The 19,959-nt window shown below is 45.1% G+C and overlaps 8 protein-coding genes across 8 annotated transcripts; 4 read left to right on the forward strand and 4 right to left on the reverse strand.

Annotated features, from left to right (window-relative positions):
• Positions 1–662: 662 nt before the first annotated feature.
• BGW36DRAFT_364043 (uncharacterized protein) lies at positions 663–1,215 on the reverse strand (the record flags this gene model as incomplete). Its single annotated transcript, XM_046214519.1, has 2 exons — positions 663–872; positions 922–1,215. The coding sequence occupies 2 exons, from the start codon at positions 1,213–1,215 to the stop codon at positions 663–665; spliced, it is 504 nt and encodes a 167-aa protein (XP_046066659.1).
• Positions 1,216–1,857: 642 nt separating this feature from the next.
• Positions 1,858–3,522, reverse strand: BGW36DRAFT_306523 (putative guanine deaminase; the record flags this gene model as incomplete). Its single annotated transcript, XM_046212159.1, has 2 exons — positions 1,858–2,919; positions 3,058–3,522. The coding sequence occupies 2 exons, from the start codon at positions 3,520–3,522 to the stop codon at positions 1,858–1,860; spliced, it is 1,527 nt and encodes a 508-aa protein (XP_046066660.1).
• Positions 3,523–3,940: 418 nt separating this feature from the next.
• BGW36DRAFT_439571 (putative purine permease) lies at positions 3,941–5,987 on the forward strand (the record flags this gene model as incomplete). Its single annotated transcript, XM_046221507.1, has 4 exons — positions 3,941–4,093; positions 4,158–4,837; positions 4,925–5,384; positions 5,444–5,987. 4 exons carry the CDS (start codon positions 3,941–3,943, stop codon positions 5,897–5,899), a joined length of 1,749 nt encoding a protein of 582 aa, XP_046066661.1. The 3' UTR covers positions 5,900–5,987.
• On the reverse strand, positions 5,612–8,592 carry BGW36DRAFT_388813 (uncharacterized protein). The gene is made up of 4 exons (XM_046217267.1): positions 8,177–8,592; positions 7,699–8,103; positions 6,502–7,666; positions 5,612–6,447 (listed from the first exon to the last, which is right to left on the reverse strand). Exons 1-4 carry the CDS (start codon positions 8,275–8,277, stop codon positions 5,965–5,967), a joined length of 2,154 nt encoding a protein of 717 aa, XP_046066662.1. The 5' UTR covers positions 8,278–8,592; the 3' UTR covers positions 5,612–5,964.
• Positions 8,593–8,751: 159 nt separating this feature from the next.
• BGW36DRAFT_388817 (putative gibberellin 20 oxidase) lies at positions 8,752–10,258 on the forward strand. The gene is made up of 3 exons (XM_046217268.1): positions 8,752–8,804; positions 8,865–8,920; positions 8,972–10,258. Exon 3 carries the CDS (start codon positions 9,008–9,010, stop codon positions 9,995–9,997), a length of 990 nt encoding a protein of 329 aa, XP_046066663.1. The 5' UTR covers positions 8,752–8,804; positions 8,865–8,920; positions 8,972–9,007; the 3' UTR covers positions 9,998–10,258.
• A 1,637-nt stretch (positions 10,259–11,895) lies between these two features.
• On the forward strand, positions 11,896–12,564 carry BGW36DRAFT_432270 (uncharacterized protein; the record flags this gene model as incomplete). Its single annotated transcript, XM_046221108.1, has 2 exons — positions 11,896–12,105; positions 12,172–12,564. The coding sequence occupies 2 exons, from the start codon at positions 11,896–11,898 to the stop codon at positions 12,562–12,564; spliced, it is 603 nt and encodes a 200-aa protein (XP_046066664.1).
• A 3,823-nt stretch (positions 12,565–16,387) lies between these two features.
• On the forward strand, positions 16,388–17,199 carry BGW36DRAFT_432271 (uncharacterized protein; the record flags this gene model as incomplete). The annotated part of the gene is made up of 2 exons (XM_046221109.1): positions 16,388–16,486; positions 16,549–17,199. 2 exons carry the CDS (start codon positions 16,388–16,390, stop codon positions 17,197–17,199), a joined length of 750 nt encoding a protein of 249 aa, XP_046066665.1.
• Positions 17,200–17,653: 454 nt separating this feature from the next.
• On the reverse strand, positions 17,654–19,841 carry BGW36DRAFT_349873 (TAP-like protein-domain-containing protein). Its single transcript, XM_046213303.1, has 2 exons — positions 18,911–19,841; positions 17,654–18,817 (listed from the first exon to the last, which is right to left on the reverse strand). Exons 1-2 carry the CDS (start codon positions 19,793–19,795, stop codon positions 17,828–17,830), a joined length of 1,875 nt encoding a protein of 624 aa, XP_046066666.1. The 5' UTR covers positions 19,796–19,841; the 3' UTR covers positions 17,654–17,827.
• Positions 19,842–19,959: the final 118 nt, after the last annotated feature.

Consider the following 19,959-nt stretch of genomic DNA (forward strand, 5'->3'; position numbering starts at 1 on the left):
GTTTGAGTTTAGCGTACCGGAACGGCCGATTTGAAAAGGTAATATAATTGCGAGATAATTGTACGAGGCACATTGATGGCATTGATAAGGCAGCTTCAGATGACCAAACTCGTGTTGTTACGGGTGCAAATTATGGCCCAGATGGGACAACGGTAGTTACAAGATAAAGAACAAAGAATGGAAGAATGGAAGAATGGAAGGACAGAAAAAGCAAAGAGAGATCGATGAGGAGCACACTAGTCACTAGTTCATCCCAGATTCGGACTAGCCCCTCTAGGAACAGGGAAAGCTCAAGCCGAGCTATTGTATCGTAAAAAACGATACACTGAAACTATTGCTGATAGATTTGCTGCGGTTTTACGGTTAATTTCGGTAGAGCCCCCATCAGCATACGTCTTTGTTATAAACCACGTGGTAATTGGCGGCAAAGAATTATTGATATAAATAATATGTACATGAGGGGGTTGACGTGAGAAGATCGATATGAGTATCAAGCAAAATATTACTACGATATCGAGGTTTAGAGCATGTGGAGTAACGGCCAGGCTATGCATATTCTGACTTGCGCCGTCAGTGTTTCAATACAAGCCACTCCCGACTACTCGCAGACCTCGTTCGCTGGGTCTTTCTAAACATGATGATGGTTTTCTCCTCTCCAACTCTCACTCTCCTCCGGATGTCGGAGGTGCTGGAAGTAGGATTGACGCAGTTGCAGGCGAAGGGGATTTCTGCGGTTTGCCATGCATCAAAAATGTCTGCAATGGGGTCTGCGACGCATCCATCATCATCCTCGTCGGTGAGATAATTAGTATGAGTCGGCTCAGAGGTACACGGTCATCGTCATCGTATCTGTCACGTCGACCGTTGTGGTACTATGGCAAGTTAGTTTGTCGACGCTCAGAATGTTCTTGGCTCACTTACACGGGGGCAGGAGCGACCGTGGCCACTGTAATAGCTGTTACACTCGGAATTTGCAGATATGAGCTTCAAAAAGCTACCAAATGCGGTCGCGGCCGCTCCGAGGCCATTAGTCTCCTGGAGGAGGTCGCTGCCCTCGTCGCATAAAACCTGACATGTAAGAAGCGAATTGCCCGTTGCTATACGAGTGCACATCGCAGGTTCAATCTGAGGGATGCAAGAGAACATATTCTTCGCAGTTGCGATAGGGACAAGCCACAGAAGCAGGAGATTCGGATGCAACATCATCATTCTCATGAAATCTATTTGTCGGCTCGATGGAAGCGTTCAACACGGAGCTAGGGTTTCGGACCTCTGTTTATTATTCCCCACTCCCACGATGACTGCTTCTTCAAGCTGCGGTACTAATTATCGCCACACCAGTAATAGACTGACTCAGGCGTCCGGCGTCCGGGTTACAACATCGGCTAACTTTACCTTTCTATCTAGGCCCGCCACTTGTTCCCTCAATAATCAAGCATATCCAGATGAAATAATGGAAGCTTGGAAAAAGTGACCTATGGCCCAGGTCTGACTTTCTGCGAATTTCATGACTTTTGGCTTTTAGACCTTAGTCTAACAAGTCCAAACATTTGAATAACGGAGGATCTGAGTTCTTTGTCAATTAAGTGTGAGGCCCAAAAAAGCTAAATTCAAAGTCACGCGAAGGTTCCTACTGAATTTGACACTAACGATACATATATACATAGGGCCAATTGGGTAGACATGCTGTACTTACTATGTACAAATAACCCTATCAACGGGGAAATTTGGACATCGTCCGAGAAGGCATTCTAATGATTCGTAGGATATAGTAGCTCCTTTTTTACATCATGGGCTACCCAACGCTAATCTAATAGCAAGAAACATATATAAGCTAATATGCTGACTGATATTTTCCTAGATATACGTCCACCCATTTTTCAAACTACCACCCAACTGTTCTCCATTGGAACGATTCGCATTACATTTCTGCAAAATACCTTTTGCCGCCAGATGTGCTTTCTGTATGATTTCAACCTCTTTCAGTCGCCCTCCAACAACTAAGAGCCCGTTCTCAATGATAATACGCCCATTTACAACAGTGATATCGACATCTCGCCCAGTACAACCGTGTACAACAGTAGTGACTGGCGAAACGCCATTCGCATTGTCATCAGCATCCCACGGCGCAATTCCTATGTTCCCCTTTCCATATGGATCGAGGACTACAAAATCAGCCTTCTTGTTTATTTCTAGACTGCCAATTTCGTCATCCAACCCAAGGGCTTTCGCGCCGTTGATTGTTGCCATTTCAAGAGCCGTTTCTGCTGGAATTAATGCTGCATCATGATTCGCACCTTTGTGAAGAATGGATGCCAGGTGCATTTCCTGAAACATGTCGTAGTGATTTGAACATGGAGCACCGTCCGTTCCCAGAGACACGTTGATATTTTGACCCCGTACGTCTGATAACAACATAGTTGGTACAGGGGCTATACCAGAAGCGAGCTTGAGATTTGATGAAGGGTTGTGGGCTACCGATGTATTTGTTGCAGCTAATAGACGAATATCCTTTTCCACGTCTAGATTTACCATATGGGCGAGAACGAGATTTCTTGGATTCGCATTGGAATTGACAGAGCTGGCATCGAAGGAAAGATGTGTTTCCTCCACAAATTCCATGGGACTGCAGCCGTATACGTCGTGGAATATCTCTAGATCTCTGGGAGCTTCCGCACAGTGCATGGTAAGTGAGATTCCGTGCGCAGAGCAGGCATCTCCAAGTTCTTGAAATGCCGACTTCGGTGCGCCCCGAGGAGTACCGGCTGCGGCCCAAACGTGTAGACGGTCATCGTATTGTCCATTATGCCTAGAGTGTGCCTCCACAAGTGCAGGAATAGACATGAAATCTAAGTCTTTATCTCTCGGGTCTGTCATGGAATTTTCTCGACTTGTTTCTGTGAACTTTACTAATTTTCCCTATTATGCTGCTCAGTATCATCTTCATGAAAGGGGAAGTGCCAAAATGCCGAAAAGTGAAAAAACAAAAAAAAAATACTTCAAGAGGGAAATAAAAGTCTATCAAAATACACTAAGCAAAGAGTGCAGAACACCTACCAAACAGCCTCGTATACCCATTTCACCCACCACTTGGCATATCCTCTCAAATCCGGCTGTATGTGTCAGCATCGGATCTAAGAAACATGTCGTCCCAGTTTTCAGCATCTCTGCGATTGTTAGTCGTGCCGCGTTATAGCCGTCGTCGTGTGAATAAACGGATTCCAGCGGCCATACGGCATCGCATAACCAAGAGTGCAACGGCAAGTCCTCAGCCAGTCCTCGTAAAAGCGATTGTACCAGGTGGGCGTGTGTGTTCACGAGGCCGGGAATGATAATTTTGTTCTTGCAATCTATAATCCGAGTGTGAGGCGGTAAGGAATTGAGTGGATAATATTTCTCAACGGACATGATGCGACTATCAACAACGTGAATATGCCCATCTCGAATAACTTGCCGACATTTATTGAGTGTGATTATTGTGGCCGAGTGAAAGAGTATGGATGATTGGTCTTTCGTTGCCATTGTAGGACATTTAACAAGGTCTGAGAGGTACACACCGTTTGAATTGATATGAAGGAGAACTAGGGATGCTAGTGATTTCAAGATGATGAATGATTGTCATAATATGATAACTTCATCCACTAATCTAACGACAATCTAAATTCATAAAGCCGGAAAAGATCCGAGCGGCTTCGGCCGAGCCCCACCCATATCTTGTAGCGTCGAATCGTTGAGCAACCGATAAACTGATAAGAGTTTTGTTATCGCAACGGCGTGGTTGTCTCCTGTCTGCTTGCGATAAGCGACACAGTCCAGCGATACAGTATACTAAATTTTAAAAAAAAGGATTGTAATAACAACCTATTTATTCAATAGTCATCCCGTAGAAATATCCCGAGAACTCTTATTGATGAGATTAATCCCTCTTTGACAAGGCTTGATGGAACCCTCACAGAAAGAAGCAAGCCTGCGTGCGGTAGCCGCTTCAGAACATCCAGATTCGTCATCAACTTATCATGCTTCAACCTCGTTATCGAGATGGAGCTACTTGAAGCTTTACTTCTCAAGTCGCGATGGCTGGATAGGAGATTATGTACAATCATCCCTTCTGGTTCTCGGTAGTAGCTAGCGCTGACCAAGGACCTCTCTTCATGTAGGACTATATGTACCTCATAACACCGAACATCTGGCCACTGAATAAAAAATACAAAGATTTTGAAACCCCTTTCTATGGTCTCAATGATCAGGTACCGATACTCCTCACTATCATTCTCGGTCTACAACATGCTTTAACATTGGTCGGTTCTGTGGTTTCGCCGCCGTTGGCTGTTGCTGACGGCGCGTTCTATTTGAACCCTGCACAAACACAATATCTTGTTTCAGCGGCGTTTATTACGACAGGAATCGCCACTGCATTGCAGGTGACTCGGCTACACATCACAAAAACGTCGTTTTATATTGGTACTGGGCTATTGTCAGTCGTAGGCCCAACGTTCGACATTCTCAACATAGCTTTCAATTACACGAACATGAGATACGCCAATGGAACCTGTCCAGTGGACTCGACGGGTGCAAAGTTACCTTGTCCAGAAGCATGGGGCGCCATGCTTGGAACCATGTTGTGTACTGTATGGATCCAGATTCTTATGTCGCTAGTTCCGCCTAAACTTCTCAATCGAATTTTCCCCAAAATCGTTACTGGCAGCCTTCTGGTTCTTGTGGGTGTGTATTTAATTGGTAATGGAATGGAGAACTGGGGAGGAAGTTCGAACTGTAACGGTGGTACGGGGTATTATGCTCTATGCCCAAATACTACTGCTCCCAAACCTCTACCTTGGTATGCAGAAACCCCTCTTATACCTTCATTCATTTTCTATGAGGTGAAACTCTTTATGAACAAGCCATTTCTCTAACTATCAGGCAGGGGTGATCCGAAATTAATCGGACTCGGATTCAGCGTTTTCATAACCATCATTCTTGTGGAAATTTTTGGCTCCCCCCTTATGAGATCCGCCTCGGTGATCTTTGGTTTGGCGGTTGGCTGTATTATTTCTGGTGCTGCGGGATACTGGTCAAGAGACGAGATAGATGCCGCTCCGATTGCTACTTTCTTGTGGGTTCACACATTCAAACTCTCGGTGGATAGCGCGCTCGTCCTGCCATTAATGATCATGTTTGTCTGTGAAGCCGTCAGCTGCATGCCAGACATACTTGCTACTGCTGAACTTTCCGGTGTCGATATTGATGGCACTGAGTTCAATAGTCGTATTCAAGGTGGAATTATGTGCGATGGTTTGGGGAGTTTGATCGCCGCCTTAGGTACTGGGTTGCCTATGGTTAGCCAGGCCGGCAACAATGGAGTAATATCATTGACAGGATGCGCAGTAAGAATTCCCCGGAAGGGTCATTCCCTATCTCTATACATCCACTAACTATTGCATAGAGCCGACGTGCTGGTTGGTGTGCTTCAGCCTTCCTAATTTTAATGGGTATATTCGGCAAATTCGGTGCTGTATTCGGCTCCATGCCGCCATCGGTTCTTGGTGGAATGCAGGTTTTTCTCTACAGCACAATTGCCATAGCTGGTATACGTGTTCTCAGTCTTATTGAATTTACGAGACGAAATAGATTCATTTTGACTGCTGCTCTAGGGATCGGCTTTATTGATATAGTTTCCCCGAAGTGGTTCTCACAGATTCTTGACTATACTGGGCCAAATGTCAATTTGCAGGGCTTCGAACAAGGGCTGAACTTGGTTGTTGAGACACCATTCATTATTGCGGCACTGATCGGGGTTGTGCTTAATTTAGCATTGCCAGAAGAAAAGATGACGGCGAAGAATGATCAAATACTTCCATGGCAACGGCAACGGACTGAAGGTTCCCACTTGGACATTTAAACTACATGGTGAATAATAGATATTAATACCAAAATACTGAATAAAGATTCGACTTAGAAGCGGGTTCAAGTTATATAGTTCGCTGCTAGTGCCAACACATCGTCGAAATTATCAGGAAAATCACTTTCGTAAGCTGGTTGATTAAGGAGAGGTGGCAGTGCCGCTTTTTCTGACGTATTAGGAGGCCAACTGCTCTGGCTGTCAGTAGCAAACCACTCAGCGGATGGATACCTGCTGACGGTAGCTGTAAAGGAATTAAGGCGATCTTGCATGTAGAAACTTCGGATGATCTCTTTGATGTCCAAATTTCTTGCGTCAATCTTATTGGGTGTATTTCCAGTGACAGATGCCTCCACCTGGTTGAAGGTCTTTTCACGAATGCGTCCTTCGTTCGCAAGCATAGCCTGTATTAAAGGAATTCCACGTGTCGCAATCATATTTGTTTCACATGTTGAGAGGAGTCGAAGACCGTCTTGAACCAGTCGGCGGTGTTCATCACATTCCGGTGAGAATTCGGGGGAGTGAATAATATCAAGACATAGTATTATCTATGTTTGGATTAATACATTTCGCGGCAAGAATTGAATCCAATGTAAACTTACACCTGCGGCTACGATAAAGGCGTGATGAATCCAAAGTACTGGGCCGCCATCACTGCTGGATCCTCTTAACTCTTTGATAATCGTCCTTGCGGCTGCAACACACGTCCTGCGAGTCCGAGAAAACATTGGGTTGGCAAAACTCATCCCTAGAAACTTTCTATGTATCATTATCACTTTATGCGAAGTACTTATCGCAAGGCAACGACGGGCCCATGGGACATAACACGGCCATGCCGGGTCAATAGGAACATTTTGTAGATAATATGGAAGCCGAACCGTGGCTAAAAGTCGCAGCCGTTGGTCGTACTCGAGGACCTTTTCATATCGTGTGTACATGGTGTTCGAGCTAGCAAGTGCATCGTGTACTTGAGGCATAAGGGTAGCCACTTCAAAAAAGAAACGCGAATAGCTCATGGTCGTTGGTATGTCATCGGATTGGACTGTCATGTCTATCTCGTTGCAATTACGTGGCTTTTCAGTGTCATAACAGCTTCGATGTATAAGATAACTTTCCGTGAACGGGATTGAAAACCAATCCTGCGTACAGAGCTGGCACCAAACCCGTCGACCGATCTCTCGATCGATTAGATCGGGCGACATGTGTTCATCTGTTTCCTTTCCCAGTCGATGCAATCCCAAATTTTGCGCAATCCGAACCGCTGATGCTAAAAGAACCGCTTGGCTATTTGAATGGCCCAACATATGGGCGGTGTGAGTAGCTGTAGCAATTGCCTGAACCGAGAATATCGAGTGAGAAGACATGTAATCGGAGTACTGCAAGCAGACATTCATTGCCTGAAACCATCTATGTGATAATTTGTTTCGTTCCTCGTCATTGAATCCCCATGACAAAATTATTTGACGAGGTGCGCAGGTGATAGAGCCTAGAATAATAGCAAAAAGCAAACTAGTCCACTGTAACTGGGTATCTGTGAGCTCAATCTGACCCTTCTTTTCATTATAGAAGTCTTCGAGAGATTTCCACAATACCGTGGCGTGGAACGATCCATGATACCAGAGAAGACAGTCACAGTGATACTGCACGAGGGTGTATACCTGCGGCCTGCTGGGCAGAAGAGACTGCAAATATGAGCGGAGCGTTATTTGTGAAGAGAAGAAAGGTATATTGTCCTCGGTCTCAATATCTCGGGGGAATACTGTGAGGCTTCGCCGTGTGCAGTGATGAGGTCCTGGTACTTGGGATCTTTCCGTCGACCCCAGGCTAGGAATTCCAGAATAGTAGCGGCATCTTCAACTTCAGAGCCACTTTGAGCCGTCGTCTCTTTGGCTTCTTTATTTACAACCTCCCGTGGGATTTCCGAGGGTATGGGCGATATGAGCGATATGGGTGATGGTGACAGTAGCTCTGGTTCATTGGACATTTCCTGCGACACGGCCATACTTTGTTTCTTTTGAAGTGCAAATTCCAGGTGATCGATTTTCGCGTTCAATTTCTCCACCAATTCCAAAAGTGCTCTATTGGAATTTTCGGCTGCATCATTGGAATCAGGAAGTCTAATATTAGATCCCGGACTCTCTTCGTCAGCTGGGCCCTGGTTCGAAATGTTGATGTGGTTTCTCGGACGCGAACAGCCGATTCCTCTGTATATTCATATTTCACCTCATTAGCGCATCCCGACCAGCTTTGCAGTTGTCCCTAGACAGAGTAACTTACTTCACAGTACAATTTCGACAAGGCAAGATCTTATCACATCGGACCTTGCGCCGGGTGCATTCTACACATGCTAGGCGCTTCCTGTAAATGGAGAAACTCATGTTCCTACATCAATTGAATTGTGTGTTCCCAACCACAATGCTAACAAAAGGCCTTATCTCGGAGTCTACCAATTTATTACCCTTGAATAATGATAATCCAAAGGGGTGTCCTCTGGGCCGAGTAGTATAGGTCCCGTAAAGGAATTTTCAAATTAATCGTTGCTCGGCCGAGTCTCTGGGGACCAGGTAGGGCCAAGGCAGAATACCAGATTCCCAATCATGGACTCTGGTGAGGTGCTGGCAGTTAGAAAATCTCCAAGAGCAACAGATGGTGCCGTGAATGGAGAAGCAGCGAGTACCGAGTCACGATGTGCGTGGGCGCAGAAAGAAGTAATTATTAACCAGGGCGATAAGCAAGCAGTGGCGTATCCGGCCGAAGATTAGAGCCTTAGGCATCAGTATGGAGCTCGCCGATAAGCCTCGGCCGAGGGTGGGGTAGCCCTCTCTTTCTTTCTCTCTCCGCATCGCTCAATCGACCAATTTAGACATCCGATCTAGCGATGAGAGGGTTATTTGAAGACTAGATGGTGCGCCTGATATTAAGCGTGGAGTTCCAAGCCTATAATTATTGACCACTTCCCTGTCAGCTTGTCTCTCACCCAACTTCAAAGTCCTAGGTTCCTCCCCATTGCAGAACATTTAGGTAGAGACGGTCTTTCTATTCTCATTTACCAGACCTCCTGACGGCTCTCAGGAACATGTGCCCTGGCCATTTTTCACCGATAGCATAATGACTACCAAAACAAGTTACGCCGACCGTCCTATTCCACAGATCTCACTGCGCGACTTTGAAGCAAGAATTGATGAAATTACTTCCGAGCTCATTGATGCCGCCGAGAATGTCGGCTTCTTCACCGTTGTCGACCACGGCCTCTCCAATGATGACATCGAAAAAATGTTCTCCAATTCCCAGCGGTTCTTCAACCTTCCTGACAACGTCAAAGCGACAGTTCCATGGAGCTCGAAAAATGTAGGATGGGAGAAGAACTCACAAATCCGCCCGTCTACAGGAATGCCCGACACGAAGGAGTCATATCAACTTCAGTTTGGTGAAAATATGAACGATGTTTGGATTGATGAAAGTCATCTTGCCGGCTTTCAGACAACTTCTCTCGAATTCATGAGCCGCGTTCAAGAAGTCTCAGAAAAGCTTATGCGCTGTTTTGCTCTCGGGCTGGGCTTTTCCGAAGACTTCTTCATTAAAGCACATGACGTGTCCCGACCGAACTCTCAAACTGTCTGTAGATTATTACACTACTTTGCCCTACCCCAAGAGTCTGACGGAAAAGTCTATCATCGAGCAGGCGCACATGCAGATTGGGATTTCCTCACATTGCTGTTTCAAAAGGAGGGACAGAGTGGTTTGGAGATATGCCCTGGTCGTGAAGTTGTAACGGAATTTGGCATTGGCGATACTTGGACCAAGATTGAAGCCAAGACGGGAGAAATTGTTTGCAATATTGGCGATCTGCTCATGTCGTGGTCTGACGATCGTTTCAAATCGACCTTCCATCGCGTTAAAGCCCCTAGCGAGCCTGAAGACTTTTACGGAGACCGGTACAGTATTGCCTTTTTCAATCAACCTTGCACGGATGCAACTATCCAGGGGCCATTGAAAAAGTACCCCATGGTCACCGGTCAACAATTCACGGCAAACGCAATGAGACGAAATTTCGCGGCTTTACAAGAAAAGTTAAAATCGATTGAATCTTCTGCGTGAGTCACCAACATGCTAGCAGCAAGATTCAATGGCATAGCTTCTTAGGCATTCAGGGATTGCAAAGTATAGGAAATGTTAACTGGTGCACGTGGCACTCCTCATATTTTATAGGATGTATCAAAATATACATTTGGACATCCATCGATTCTAGGGCTGGTTATTTAGTTAGTTGATATTCGAAAACTTATTCCCGTTATTAATGTCATTAAGCGAGGTCAAAAGGAGAGTCTGACAGAGAAAACATTTTTCTTTTATCTTCAACCAGTTCGAGAACATCATCTAAGCCTAATCTGGTACGTAGCTATTCCAAATTGGTTTTTTAATCTTTATTTGAATAAAAAATATGGCCAACGAATGCAACAGAAAGTTCAATCTGATTTAACGACATCGCTTAACTCCTGGGCTTTGCCATCCCTTCTCGGTGCCTCCACACAATCACCACTCTCTCGTCCCCAAGTCCATTTCCTGGCCAAGTGCTACTATAAGCCACTTTATATGGAGTTCAGCACTCATGTAACCGATAACAGGCGCACATAAATCTTAATAAAATAACAGTTCGGGAATATAGAAGCCGGGATATCATTGTCCACTATACTTTCTTTTTGTAGTCAATGATTTTTGCCCTTTAATTTTTAATTTTTACTCTGTTTATTTCCTCTACCTGTACTGAATGATCCCAGATTAGACAGACTTATAGCAATCTTGAGAACATAATCCGTCCATTCCGTAGTCTCTAGTAGCCCCTATGTGAAAACGGCATGTATTCGAAGTATTAAGGACATATAAGGAGGATATACGTCATTAGATACGTAGGTTTGTGCCAAACGAACCGTTTTCGATGCACTCTATAACTCCAGCTATTGTCGCCGATCTGGTTCCGAGCAGCCAGTACAAGATCTAATTTGTACATTTTTAAATTGGAAATATTGATATCACAATTAATAGAAAACATTGTGAGAACACTTAACAGAATAAACATCATAACCCACTTGAAGTTATTATTATATGTAAAGAGTTGTATAATAAATTGACCGAATTCTGTCCTGCCACAAAACAATGTGGACCTAGACTACATGTAACCAGGCAGGTAACCGAAACTGCCGATCCCGCAGATCACTAGCCATGGCAATTGTTTTACTAATCTACACAAAGTTAGCTGGTACAGAGGCTACCGATGAATTTCCGACATATTTCCTGTTAAGCCGATGGTCTTTACACCGTACTATCATTGATTGTTTGGTTATCCACTCGTTATAAGCAATGGTCTCATAGCTAAATCCGGTTTTAACATTTGCCATTGTATCTCTTCTGCACGCAGCAGATCAATCGCTCTTGCTACCTCCACTTATCGAAATGAAGTCATTTGGCCATCTATTCACAGCGCTTTTTGCTGCCATGACGCGTAAGTGATATAGATGTACACGCGATGCATATACAAATTTTTAAACAGACATTCTATAGTTGTAACACGGTCAGGCAGGACCGTGTCCGTGGGTGTCTGGATAGACTAGGTGTGGGTGAGTTGAAGCTTCACCGGTTGATATTGATGCTAAAGAGCAAGGCTACTAGGGAGGCAGTTATCGGTTTAGGTTATGTAGTTAGGGAAGGCTTCGAGCCGAAGGCTGTTCGAAGCCGAGTAGACTTATATTGAAAGTTATGTCAAAGATTATACAAAAGATATATTGCTTGATTTCCTCCCTCCGGGTGGGAAACCAAGCCTATATGCCTGAGTCTCTACCTCAGGTCATTGATACCTAATCTAACTAGATAAAGGCATATATAGCGAGGTGAGGGGTACGGGCATCATGCCCGGGGTCTTATGGTATCAATTGTGATCTATCACAATTGACCCCCGGGATATCCCTGAGCCCCCCGGTCCTGCCGGATTAGGCTTGAACATGCTCCCTGGGTCTATCCCTGTTACAATAGTGCCGCAGAGATGCCTAGGCCAGACCAGTACCCCTGTCGTGTACAAGGACCCGGATACTGGTATTGTGTTTGATACTTGGACAGCGTCCGATAAAGTTACAAATAGTGGCCTTACACTTGGTCTTGCGCTTCCAAGCAATGCACTCAAGACTGATGCCAGCGAGTTTATTGGCTACCTAGTGAGAAAATTGCGTCTAGACGAAACTGTGTCAGAGTTTTTTTACTAACTTGGCATGGGTGGAAAGCAATGTTCATCTACAAATACTACAGATATGGGGTGGTGTGGAATTTCCCTTGGGGGCAATATGATAAATTCACTTCTCTTAATGACCTATCCGTATAACCAGACAATTTTCACATCCTTCCGCTATACGACCACCTATGCCAAGCCAAGTGTATACTCCGGAAATGCTACATTGACCCAAATCTCCTCCAAGTTGAATTTGACGCATTATACATTGATATACAGGTGTCAAAACTGTTTATTTTGGACTGATGGCAGCCAAACGGGTAACGCCTCAACGAGTGCTGGAACATTGGGGCTGAGGTGGGCACAATCCATTGCGGCTCCTAGCAACCGCGACTGCCCCGATAATATCAATTTCCGCGAACATAGTGGCGAGCATTTTTGTGGCTGATCTCAGTAGCGAAGTTGCAAACCCGTCCTATTCCAGTTGGGTAGCGTTGGCGATGAAGACTGTTACTGGAAACTGTGGTGCGAGGACTAGTACCGCAGTACCTCGATCCTTATCAACAGCAGTATAGAAGGAAGTTACCTCGAGCATTGTGGTGACTTGTAGATTCATATTATCAAGCAATAAAGTATTTTGATTTTCACTATAACGGCTTGAAATATTTAGTTGCAGGTCGCAAGCATAAAACATTAACTAAAACTAAATAAAAAACAGGCAGTACCATAGTTTTCAAAAATAGAAACCATAAGGCCAAAGGACGAGCGCCCCCAGAATATGTCAATTTGTAATTGAACACCGATGTAGGAACTCCGCTCGTGCACTTTGTGGGTCTTCGGAACATTATTTGCCCAATGTCCCTGGGAACATTGAATTAATAAAGTAATATTAATATACGGGAATAATCATTCAATAACTCGATATCGGTTGATTTCAGCTATCTCTTGCACTGTTCTACCAACAGTAGTTTCCTTCGAAGTAATCAATATTACACTCAAACTAGTAGTCTCTACATGCCTTCCTGACATAATCACTCATGGTCCCAGGTCCACACGACGTGACCGCAATAGTGCCGACTGGTTGCTCGGCATTACAGCGGACTATACTATTGACATCAGGGCGTCCCGAGAATAATTGGAGATTTCCGCCTATACTGAAAGTCTCGTTGGCAATGCTGTAGTCTCTTGTAATAAAGATCTGTAAGTGAAAGACGTCCTTCGCCTTTTCAATTCTGAAGAGAGATTCTAACCAACTTCGAACCCACTCGATATGCTCAACGTTCTAAACAGTCCAAACTAGCTGTATGCGTCGACGTCCAGATAGAAAACCTTCAGCCAAGCCATTGATAATGTAACGAGCATATGATAGCTGATAGGTGATTCCAACACCTCCCGCAAACTGTATTACTGTACCGTACGAGCTTAGGCAATATTGCCCTCCTCCATATGTCCTTCAATCAATGAAGATACATTGGCAATATGGACCTCGCTTTTTTGCATCTTTCTGCAAAGGGCTGCCGTGAAACCTGTTCTATGCCTGATGATAAGGTGAATTGTAGTCTCTTTGCGTTTCTGAGATGCGTCGGTATCTGGCCATGACGGCGGCATTTCTTTCGTTGGATTTGATTTTGTTTTAATCATACCACGCAATTATAAACGAATGCGACGTCGATAATCCAATAGAAGACATGTAGAGGAAGATATACTGGCCAGGCTGGATAGTCCATGAGCGTGCCGCCGTCAGTGAGATCTGAAAGGCTTCATCTTGAACCTCCCTCACTACACCCTTGGTGATTTTGTCGGAGGCGTAACCCCTCCATATTATTAGTAAAAAACGGGCGAGCCTCTAGATTTAGAGCCTGTCAGAAAGTTACAATCTATCCCAGAACCAGGAAGTCCTGACCTGTGTGTCCCAGACGCTAATTGCCGCGAACAAATATGCACGTGCGGGAAGCTGCCCTAGGTGATGCCAAGACCCACCTAGTGCAAGGCAGACGAAAAGAATATGGGAGTGGAGAAATTTTTCGTAGAACGCATGGCGGAATATTGACGGAGAATGGATCCCAAGGGCAATGAATGCTGTAACAGTCTGATATTTCCATCAATCACTGAGCAGAAAGTCCAGTATAGATACATACTATCAATCCAGTGAAGAGGAAATCATCATTTCTGATATTAACCGATCCGGCTTTCCATCCAGCTATTTACTCTGGGCTTCCGGCATTCAAAAACTTGGAGAGGCGGCAAACGAGACTCACGCGTCGCAGATGTACCAACTAGCCACATAACAGCATGCATAATTGATGCCAAAACCACAAGGCGACCAAGCAAGCGATGGAAAACATTTATAGTGCTAAAGCTAATCCCAAAAAAGCTTGTTAAGGGGTTATTTCGACCAGCTAGAAGGACCAGCGGAACTAGGTTTGCATTCGCTAATGTGCCTGCTCGGTTTCTGACAACCGGGAGCAAGGCCTCGGTGGAGGACCGTTGAATATGGCTCACAAGAAATGTCACGTTTAGGGCTACCGTGGTCACAATGATGCAAGTCTGCAGGCGTGTTGGGATTTTGACTGTAGCTAACGCAGACAACAGTTGGAACCCGGTGATGTGGCTAGACCGAATCAGAGGAGCATAGATGAGATGTTTTTTCGTCCTTGCCACGAAGCTGCTTTGCTGACCTTTCTGCGCACAAAACCAGACTTTGAAAAGCATGCAAAAAGAGCTAACCCGCCCAGGCAAACCAGCAGGACCCAGGCATATCGAGAATTTATCACCTTGCTTGAATCCGATTTTTTTAAGTCACTGGCGCTTGTATGGCTGATAGATGTAACAGTATCCATACTTCCCAATGTAAGAACTAGTCCGACGAGGATAAGTAGATTTTTCCGCACATCGAGGTCCACTATGGCCTATAAGAATATAATAAGACCGATGGATATCGAGGTCGACTATAATATACAAAATCCGTCGGAACCACGTATGTACGGCTACATTATCTTTCACTATATAATTCGGTATCGCTCATAAATCGTTATTATTCTCCGACCACGGAGTATTGACGGGGCAGTATAACACCGGGAATAAATGAAGGTTGACTTGTAGGGACTACGAACCTGTAGCCCGCTAGCCGTGATGAGGTATGTATTTCTCTAAAGAGTTCTATTCACAAATACGGGGTATATGAGCTCATTGAAAGTTTTAAAACATACTAATCAATCTATTATGTGATCAAGGCTATCCCTATTCTTGTTATAGCCTGGGACGTAAAACAGTCTCCTCCAGGCTGGTTAACGGATTGCCTAATGCGCTTACGTCTATCGAGATCTTCCCGCTCAGAGTTGCATTTTCGAAATCAATTTCCGGACCTTCTAAATTAGGATTTTCTTAATTTGCCTTCTAAACCCTAATCTCTCACCCATCTCCCTACCAAGTTACTTATAAAGACTTATTTATTTCATTGGTATTTATATTACACGAGGGCGATCTACCATTCTCTTTTTTAAAAAATCAAGTGGAGACAGGATGCTGGCGCTTGGTGCTGGTGGAGAGCTCGACTGACCTGCGTTCTGTTGTCAATGGAATAATAAATTGCTATATCGTGCCGTCCTTACCTTCGAACCCTGAGTCCAATATGTCTAATTAACCACTCATGGCTTCCCACAGACGCCTCTTTCAGCCAATTCAATCCTGCTTTCTGCATGATAGAAACAATTCCCCGTGTGGGGTAATTCTCCGTTGTGGAGTGAAGTTATGGGGTCCAGCTGTGTGTGTTGATGTAGAATCTATACTGTGTGTGAGAGAAATTCGTGTCAGCAACTGCCAATAAACTGCAAAAATATTTCCCGACCGGAGAAATTGGTTGTGTCTCCTGATTTTTGGGGACTTTCAAGTTTCAACCGATACCTAATTGTCAAATGATACATCATTATCGTAAGCGATTCCGCGCCAAGTTCGTTCACCGCGAGCTGCACAGAGTCGCGGGCAACTAAGATACCAAACGTGTCTACTATGTAGTAGTATCAAGAACAAATTGATGACCGCATTCCGCCTGAGATTGCCGAGTAAATTTCCCGTCAACGTTTCATATTCGGGGTTTCTCTAGCCTTGGACTATCAAAGAAGCCCTTTGGAACTATTTGGGGATGGATATAAAGTTGCCAAGATGTCGCCATCAAGCTCGAAAGATGTATCTGAAAAAGACAACAATAAACTTTCTTTCTCAGGAGTCCTCTAGTCTCATCGAGCCAGATTAATACATTCTTCACTCACAAAATGCTGTTTACCTCCATCGTTGCGATTGCATTTGCAACCTCTGTTGCTGGACATGGATATATGTACATACCTCCAAGTCGTACTAGACTGGGGCACGAGGTGAGTTCTTCTATCTGCTTGTGTCGAAACGTATTATATCAAGACTAATGGTTACATTCTAGTCTGGAATAGATACATGCCCGGAGTGTACTATCCTTGAGCCTGTTAGTGGCTGGCCAGACCTTAATGGGCCTGTAGTTGGTCGTAGTGGTGTTTGCGGGTATAACGCCCGTGTTAGTGTTGATTATAATCAGCCTAATGCTTCCTGGGGTGGTCAGAAGCTTGCCGCCACTTACAAGGCTGGGGAAGTCGTGACGGTGCAATGGTGTGTCGACCACAATGGTGACCATGGCGGCATGTTTAGCTACCGTATCTGCCAAAACCAAACGCTGGTCAATAAATTCCTCGATCCCACCTATCTCCCGACCGATGATGAGAAGGAGGAGGCTGAAAAGTGCTTCGAAGAGGGACTTCTTCCTTGTACCGATGTTGACGGGCAGGAATGCGACTACAGTCCTGATTGTCAGGAAGGCGAGGAATGCTGGAACAACAAATGGTTTACCTGCAAGGCTTATTCCGGAACCAGCTGCCATGGTGTTGACAACTCTACGCTTGGCTCATGCTATACTTCCATTGCAGGTGGTTACACTGTGACCAAGAAGATCAAAATTCCTGATTATGTTACCAACCATACCCTTCTTGCATGGAAGTGGAACGCTGAAGAGACTTCTCAAGTTTACCTGTCGTGTGCAGATATTGCCATCACGAAATAAACTTGGTTCATTCTAAGAAAAACAAGCCTCGGTAACTTTAAACTTGTCTATTTAAGAGTCTATGTGGCATGGGATATGATTTACCTGTATGTTGGAATGGTTCTATATTTCTTTTTTAAGTGATTCATTTTTGAATTATTGTATGGCTTCACATGATATGAAAAAGGTGACTAGAAAATATCAATTGATATATTAGCGGACAATGACTCGGTCAGGATGGAATGCCACGAAAGTAGTGAAACCTTCAAAATAACGTTGGATAGCCTGCTTGTTGTCATTGAAAAAGGCTATATATAGAAAGTTTGTTAACTGCATTAATCCATGTCTGCGAAAGTGAGAGCCTACATTTCCTATCTGTTTGATTGTGTATGGTACTCAATGAGTACTACTTTACGAAACGAGATGCAGGGTCGACAGAAGCGAAACATGAGATTTTGCTTTAATATGTTGACCGTCACTATACGAAATAAGACTAATATTTCTTATAGTTTTAGCGTTCATACCTTTAACTAATCTAAAGGGCTAGAGTTCGAGCCTCCAGGCCTAGCTATAGCTCCAACTAAAAATTGAATAAAAATACAGATTATACACCTTTATTTAGACATCATTATGTGTATTCTTTATCTTTTCATACCCCTAGAGGAAACATTCTCATAGCTGAAGAAAGAGAACCGTCTCGAAATTGCCCTCTTGTAGATTTGCTTCTGTTTACATCTACGGTAGGGTAACCACTACAGTTCTCGTCCCATGGCCCGCATTGTGTTTTGCATATCGTTTCTCCCGACGGTACCGTGCCATATTCGAAATAGTCAGCGACAATCATTTTAGTGCAATCACTCGCAGCGGTGCCAATAGTACAGTGGCCCATAGCTTCTTGAATGATCAGGGCAGCACCGGGGTGATCAGATGCCATGGCGCGGGCAGAGTTAAGTGGTGTTACGGGGTCAAGCCGGTTACTCAGAAACAATAATGGAGCAGCTGGATGTCCTGCAGTCAGACTTGGAACAGCCTTTGGGGTTTTGAAAGGACCCTTGAATGACAAGTTGGGTCGAAACGGCCAGTTTGAGCAGCTAAAGCGAATATTGGCCCAATAACTGCCAAACAATTTTGACTTGTCCATCAGCCGATGAACGTACTTGTCCCACCAGGCAGCGTCCTTGTTAGTGATATCATCACCGTCCGCACAGACGACGGCAAAGTGTGCTTCGGGGAGGAACGAAAGTGGCGCAGTCCTATTTTTGTCGGAGCAGGTATTGTCTAGATCCGGAATATGGCCAATTGCCAACATGCTGGTGATCAGACTAGTTGTGTTGCCCCTCATAGCCTGATGAAGCGTATTGGCAAGAGATTTAAATCCCGGAACGGGATCATAGAGAGTAGCACCGACAAGTTTGCGGATGTCATTGCCAGTGACAGTGACAATAAACCCTGTAGACGTCACCACGGGGAGTGGGGCTTCATCTAGATGGGATACCCAAGACCAGAAGCGGCCTTTAGGATCGGAGGCGGATGCGTCAGACGCAGAAGCGAGGGCACAGACGGAAGGGCCTGCTTCATGACAGCCCCGCCAAAATTGTTCGAGAATCTCATCGGTATCATCAAGACTGGAGAGCCAGCCCTACGTAGTGGGAGAAGGGATATTAGTTTGATACATCTGTAGTTGGAGTCCTCCTGAAACTTCGCTGCTCAGGCTGAGAAGTAATGCACTTACCGGTCCATTTGCATAGTCATCTGCATTAACAACTCCGTCGAGCACCATCCGCCCAACGCGTCCAGGATACAAAGTCGCAAAATAGTTACCAAGCGCTGTGCCATAGGAAAATCCAATATACTGCAGCCTCGGCGCATCTCCTTCAGGCTTCCCAGTCCGCTTCTTGAGCTCCAGATGAGGCTCGTCATGTTTACTGGTGTCCTCTCGTTTCCTCAACTCGTCAACTTTATCCACCATCTGCACCATATCGCGAGCCACACTAGGAGAGTTCACATACGCCATGGCATCTCCATGTTGATCTTCCGAGTCTTTGCAGCGCTGGGATAAGCCCTTTGTCATCGACAGGCCATGCTTAATTGCGCCAAGTCCCTTGTCAAGGCCGCCGTTTCCACGCTCCTCCAGTAGCCAAGCATTTCGGGACATCAAATTTGAGTGGAAGCAGTCAGAGCTTGGAGTAGTATGGCCAATGCCGCGAGGATCCCACGATACAATCTCGTAGTGTCGGCGGCTGGGCTTATCGACAAAATTCTGCAAATTATGCCCGGCTCTCTGAATGAAGGAGACGCCTGAAGCCCCTGGCCCGCCTGGGTTCACAAAAATACTACCGCCGAAGGATGGATCACTATCGGAGACTACTGCGGGTAGTTTGGCGATGGCGATGATGGCCGTACGGTTGTCCGTGCTATTGGCCCAGTCAAGAGGCACCTCTAGACGCGCACACTGGAAGCCATCGTAACAGTCATAGTACGTCAGGTCACGACTGGGACTGATAGCTTCCCAGTCCAATCGCAGAGCCTGTGAGGTTGAGTCGGGGTTGGTGATGGCAGTGACCAACCCGAGCAATAAAGCGCCCAGGATCAACCATGGCTCAGGACGTATACTCATGGTGCAAATTTACGACGACAGAAAAATGCCTGCGCAAACCCTGAAGGTTGACTAATTGTGCAGACATCTTTTACGTTGTCCTGTGATCTAAGTTAGTTCAATGCTCTGTCTCCAGCGATTGGCTAGCAAAGCCGAGGTGACATGACACATCTCCACTATTGTCT

The sequence above is a fragment of the Talaromyces proteolyticus genome (assembly GCF_021365285.1).
Source record: "Talaromyces proteolyticus strain PMI_201 chromosome Unknown BGW36scaffold_13, whole genome shotgun sequence".
Classification (NCBI taxonomy): Eukaryota; Fungi; Ascomycota; class Eurotiomycetes; order Eurotiales; family Trichocomaceae; genus Talaromyces; species Talaromyces proteolyticus.

Coding starts and splice junctions, on each gene's coding strand:
- BGW36DRAFT_388813 (XM_046217267.1), bottom strand. CDS start 8,277: ATGAGTTTCTCCATTTACAGGAAGCGCCTAGCATGTGTAGAATGCACC. Junction 7,667..7,698: donor GGTCGACGGAAAGATCCCAA/GTACCAGGACCT, acceptor CACACGGCGAAG/CCTCACAGTATTCCCCCGAG. Junction 6,448..6,501: donor CCTTTATCGTAGCCGCAGGT/GTAAGTTTACAT, acceptor ATCCAAACATAG/ATAATACTATGTCTTGATAT.
- BGW36DRAFT_349873 (XM_046213303.1), bottom strand. CDS start 19,795: ATGAGTATACGTCCTGAGCCATGGTTGATCCTGGGCGCTTTATTGCTC. Junction 18,818..18,910: donor ATGACTATGCAAATGGACCG/GTAAGTGCATTA, acceptor CCCACTACGTAG/GGCTGGCTCTCCAGTCTTGA.
- BGW36DRAFT_388817 (XM_046217268.1), top strand. CDS start 9,008: ATGACTACCAAAACAAGTTACGCCGACCGTCCTATTCCACAGATCTCA.